This window comes from Sinocyclocheilus anshuiensis, unplaced genomic scaffold (genome assembly GCF_001515605.1).
Source record: "Sinocyclocheilus anshuiensis isolate Anshui unplaced genomic scaffold, SAMN03320099.WGS_v1.1 scaffold1632, whole genome shotgun sequence".
NCBI lineage: Eukaryota > Metazoa > Chordata > Actinopteri > Cypriniformes > Cyprinidae > Sinocyclocheilus > Sinocyclocheilus anshuiensis.
Window position 1 is genome coordinate 293,308 of NW_015558674.1, and position 5,806 is coordinate 299,113.

Genomic DNA, 5,806 nt, shown 5'->3' on the forward strand with positions numbered 1-5,806 from the left:
CAGCCCTAATTCACACACAAGTTTATGTTAAAAACACACACGAGTTACAAAAACAGTGGGTTATGTCTGTGAAGGTGAACAGCTGGGAAATAAATCACATGTTTATTAGATCTGTTTTGTAGCAGCAATATACAGTAAATAAATCAATAAATCCACTTCTCTCGTCTCTAAGGCTGGGACTCTAAATAGTGTTCTGTGCTCGTCTCTGCAGCCAAACACAGAACAGTTAGTGTGTTCTGCTCAAACTTTCGTCATGGCATTAGAGCTGCTACACCGTTGTCGCTTGTGAATAAAAATGACGGCGTCATGGGTGTAAACTTACAGATTAAGGGGCAGTAATATTATAATGAGATCCCCAGCGTCACAAGGGGAGCGAAATCAGAGGCTTGCAGAAAAAGGCTTGCCAAAACAAAGTTACTGGGTTAAACTTTTTCACGTTTCATTGGTTGGTAGATGCACCGGGGACTAGTATTTATCACTTCAAACCTGGAAAAGTCAGATTTTCATGAGATGTCACCTTTAACTGGAAAAAAAAAAAGAAAAGAAAAACGTTTATTTCTTTTTTTTATTTCATTTCTCGTATTAATCTAGTTTAACTTGATGTACTAAAAAAACTATAAATGAAATAAATATTAACATCACATTTTCATTTTTGGGTGAACTATCCCTTTAATAAAACAACGATTCTCCGAGAATAGCGTACAGAATGCATACTGAGGGTTAATATCGGCTGTCACATATAAGTGCTCCTTTGTCTTTCTCTGCAGATACGGCCGTTTGCGCGGCTGGAATCTGCTGTACATCTGCGGTACGGATGAGTACGGGACGGCGACGGAGAACAAGGCTCGTGAGGAGGGTCTGACGCCACAGGAGATCTGCGACAAATATCACGCCATCCACGCCGACATCTACAAGTGGTTCCAGATCGACTTTGATTTCTTCGGTCGCACCACCACTAAACAGCAGACTGAGTAAGCACTGGACAGTTTTAAAACAGATGCATTTTTAGTGTTTATTTGTGTTATGAAACTAAGATTAAAACCATAAAAACTAAAATTTGGTACTTGAAATTAATGTTAAAGGAGACATATTATGCCCCTTTCTACAATATGTTATATAAGTCTCTGGTGTCCACAGAATGTGTCTGTGAAGTTTCAGCTCAAAATACTCCACAGATCATTTATTATATAATTTTGAAAATGCCTATTTTGAGTGGAAGCAGAAACATGCTGTTTTTCGTGCCTGTGTCTTTAAATGCAAATGAGCTGCTGCTCCCCGCCCCCTTTTCTAGAATAGAGCTACGCCATTACAGCTCGTACCTGCTAAAAAAAACCATATGAGTTTAAACTTATGATATAAGGTTTTCTGAGAGCACACACCCGAAGCACACGGACTGAAAGCGGCCACCACACAGCATGCGAGTACTAAACTAAGTTCTCATTCACACACAGGTTTACTTTAAAAAAAAAACGTTTATTTCTTTTTTTTATTTCATTTCTCGTATTAATCTAGTTTAACTTGATGTACTAAAAAAACTATAAATGAAATAAATATTAATAAATGCTATATAGACGTATAAAAAACTTTTTTCTACTTTTAGTTTATGTATTTAAATGTTTTTGAAAATACATAAATTTTCTGTTTTTTTTTTTTTATTTAACTTTCTTTAATTCCTTTTATATATTATTTTATCATCTTAAAATTGTACAGCACTTTGATACACTGGTTTTTAAAATGTTTATAAATACATTTTTAATTAAATTTAGTCTATTCTGTTTTTTTTCTCTTTTTTTTCTTTTATGTTATTTTATCATCTTAAATTTGTACAGCACTTTAGTACACGGTTTTTTAAATTGCTTTATAAATAAATTTGAAATTTAATTTAATTTAATATGTATAGTTTTTAATGTATTTTTATTTTGTTTCTATTATATGCTATTTTATCATTAAATTGAACAGCACTTTGGTACACTCAAATTGGTACACTTTTTTTTCTCCCCCTTTATTTATTTTCTTTCTTTTGTTATTTTGGTTATTTTGCACTGTTTTTTAAAGTTTGAATACATTTAATTTAGTTTAATTTAATATGTCAATATATCATTGTCATCACAGCAGAAACATTTTACATTATTTTAATTTTATTTTATTATTATTATTTTTTTTTTTTTTACAAATGTCATATGCATGAATTGATTGTTGTTGTTTTATATTTTATTTTATTATATAAAAGGATTCACTGAAAGCCAATTTGTGACCCTGGAGCACAAAAGCAGTCTGAAGTCGCTGGGGTATATTTGCAGCAATAGCCAACAATACATTGTATGGGTCAAAATTATAGATTTTTCTTTTATGCCAAAAATCATTAGGATATTAAGTTAAGATCATGTTCCATGAAGATATTTTGTAAATTTCCTACTGTAAATATATCAAAACTTAATTTTTGATTAGTAATATGCATTGCTAAGAACTTCATTTGAACAACTTTAAAGATGATTTTCTCAATATTTAGATTTTTTTGCACCCTCAGATTCCAGATTTTCAAATAGTTGTTTCTCAGCCAAATATTGTCCTATCCTAACAAACCATACATCAATGGAAAGCTTATTTATTCAGCTTTCAGGTGACGTATACATCTCAATTTAAAAAAATTGACCCTTATGACTGGTTTTGTGCTCCAGGGTCACATTTGTGATGGAGTACTGAATTAAAGATTTTGGATGTTAAAATATATTTTAACTCTCACAACTGAGCTCTGGCACCATATTAGCAGAACAAAAGTTGTCGAAACGAAAACAGTGAATGATTGTCTGTGGTCCTCAGGATCGCTCAGGACATCTTCTGGCGTCTGCATGAGCGGGGTTTTCTGCTGGAGGACACGGTCGAGCAACTGCGCTGTGAAAGCTGTCAGCGCTTTTTGGCTGATCGCTTCGTGGAGGGCGAGTGCCCTCACTGCCGTTACCCAGAAGCCCGCGGGGACCAGTGTGACAAATGTGGCCGTCTGATCAACGCTGTGGAGCTCAGGGTACGGTTCGAGCCGCTCACTGAACACAGACGTCTTGAGATGCGTTTGATATAGAAGTATGGAATTACTTTTAGCAAGCGGTGCTCATGACGTGAGATGCTGAAAAAACAAAAGAAACGGTCATCTGACGTGTATACGTGAGTCTAAGACGTTAAGACATCCGCATCAAAAGAAATTTACAAAAGTGATGTTATGTCCATAGAAAGCATATTAAATGTAAGTAAAGTGTCTACTTACTTTTAAGGTTTCAAATAAGTTTTTGGAATAAAATGTCAAAATTTGGTTGATGCATTGTCAATATTCAATACAACACGCTTACGTGTACGAAATATGACGAGTACATATTAAAATATATAAAAGAATAAAGAAGCATATTAAATTTAATTGTGTTTTAAATGAGTAAAGAATTCTTACTGACAAATGGGCAAAACCTAGGATAGTGGCACATTTTAAAAATGTAAAATGACAGCTAATTAGTATTTGGGGTGAAAGTAATTAGTCTTTTAATACGTCATCAATTTATTTTTGTTTAAATATGCCTGAGAAGATTGTTACACTGTAAGACATTTTAGTGGGTCTCTTCTGTAAATCAGGGGAAAATGTATGATATTTATTTTTTGCTCGGAAAAACAAAAACAAAATTGCAATTAAATTAAACAGAATTTTTTTTTTTTTTTTTGGGGAAAAACAACAATATTTGAAAGCAGTATTACACTTATTGTTTTTATGCTTAAACCCTTTTTCGTCTTTGACCCACATACATTATTTTGTTTATTTAACAGTTATTTATCCAGACATTTCACTTAAGAATAAAATTCTTAATTAAAAACAGCTTTATCCTGCTGACAAATATCTGATCTGGAGATACAATGACGTGTTTAATTTTGTAATTTATTTATGAGTTTTCTAGCAAAATACAATGTTTTTTGTGTGTAATTATTTCCATAGACTCACTAGGGTTTCATTATCAAACATTAGATGTTGTATAAAGCGCTATATAAATAAAGCTGACTTTACTTGACATTATTAAACATTATTATTATTCATAATGGTTTACAGATAATTACAATGTGAACTACACTTCTTATTACATTTTTAAATGTATGGAATATTTTTTATATATATTTTTTTATATATTTTATATAAAAAAAAAAAAAAATCTGAAAAAAATTATTCTGCTCGTCAAGGCTTATTTGATCAAAAATACCTGAAAAATATTAATATTACAATTCTAAATAACTGTTTTGTACTGTAATATACTGTGACGTACAACTTTATACCACCTTATAAGACACCTCCTTTTGACCAAATTCGAGGCAAATTGAGAGATCCAAATTGAGAGAAATGAATTAAAAATCTAAAATGGGTCTCATTAAAATGAACTATTACCCAGTATTTTTATGTGCTGCATATTTTTATGCTTTCTAGAGTAGTGCATACTGTGCTGAATAAATTAAGCTACAAAAGGTTTCTAAATTAGTCTCTTCTGCTCACCAAGGCTGCATTTATTTGATCAAAAATACATTAAAAATTATGAAATAATATAACGATTTCAAACAGCTGTTTTCTATGTGAATATCTGATAAACTGTAATTTATTTCTGTGATGCGCAGCTGTATTTTCAGCATCATTACTCCAGTCTTCAGTGTCACATGATCTTCAGAAATCATTCTAATATGCTGATTTGCTGCTCAAGAAACATTCATGATTATTATCAATGTTGAAAACATTAATATTTTTGTGGAAACTGTGATACATTTTATTTTTCAGGATTCACAGATGAATAGAAAGTTCAAAAGAACAGCGTTTATTTGAAATGGAAATCTTTTGGAACATTATAAACGTCTGTACTGTCACTTTTGATCAATTTAATGTGTCCTTGATGAATAGAAGTATTAATTTCAGTAGTGTTTACTATGTGGCGTTTATTTGATTATCGTTCTGTCTCTCCTGTAGAATCCGCAGTGTAAGGTGTGCAAGGAGACGCCGGTGATCCGCTCGTCTAAACACCTGTTTCTGAACCTGCCGAAGGTAAGAAACACACCTGTATGATGTGAGTGTTGATCTGTGGGTCTTCAGCTCGGTCTGAGAGTGTGTGTGTGTCTGTGTGTGTCTCTGTGTGTGTCTCTGTGTGTCTGTGTCTCTGTCTCTGTGTCTGTGTGTGTGTGTGTGTCTCTGTGTCTGTGTGTGTGTGTGTGTCTCTGTGTCTGTGTGTGTGTGTGTGTCTCTGTGTCTGTGTGTGTGTGTGTGTCTCTGTGTCTGTGTGTGTGTGTGTGTCTCTGTGTCTGTGTGTGTGTGTGTGTCTCTGTGTCTGTGTGTGTGTGTGTGTCTCTGTGTCTGTGTGTGTGTGTGTGTCTCTGTGTCTGTGTGTGTGTGTGTGTCTCTGTGTCTGTGTGTGTGTGTGTGTCTCTGTGTCTGTGTGTGTGTGTGTGTCTCTGTGTCTGTGTGTGTGTGTGTGTCTCTGTGTCTGTGTGTGTGTGTGTGTCTCTGTGTCTGTGTGTGTGTGTGTGTCTCTGTGTCTGTGTGTGTGTGTGTGTCTCTGTGTCTGTGTGTGTGTGTGTGTCTCTGTGTCTGTGTGTGTGTGTGTGTCTGTGTCTGTGTCTGTCTGTGTCTCTGTGTCTGTGTGTGTGTGCCTGTGTCTGTATGTCTGTGCCTGTGCGCGCATCTGTGTCTGTGTGTCTGTGTGTGTCTCTGTGCCTGTGCGCGCATCTGTGTGTCTGTGTCTGTGTGTCTCTGTGTCTGTGTGTCTGTGTCTGTCTGTCTGTGTGTCTGTGTGTCTGTGTG

General features: G+C 34.5%; 1 protein-coding gene across 1 annotated transcript in view; it reads left to right on the forward strand.

Annotated features, from left to right (window-relative positions):
- Nucleotides 1-5,806, forward strand: part of mars1 (methionyl-tRNA synthetase 1) — a 42,228-nt gene that overhangs the window by 22,431 nt on the left and 13,991 nt on the right. Inside the window, exons 10-12 of the mRNA XM_016477517.1 lie at nucleotides 768-971; nucleotides 2,821-3,022; nucleotides 4,979-5,053. Coding sequence (XP_016333003.1) covers nucleotides 768-971; nucleotides 2,821-3,022; nucleotides 4,979-5,053 — 481 coding nt within the window. The remainder of the gene's footprint in view (nucleotides 1-767; nucleotides 972-2,820; nucleotides 3,023-4,978; nucleotides 5,054-5,806) is intronic.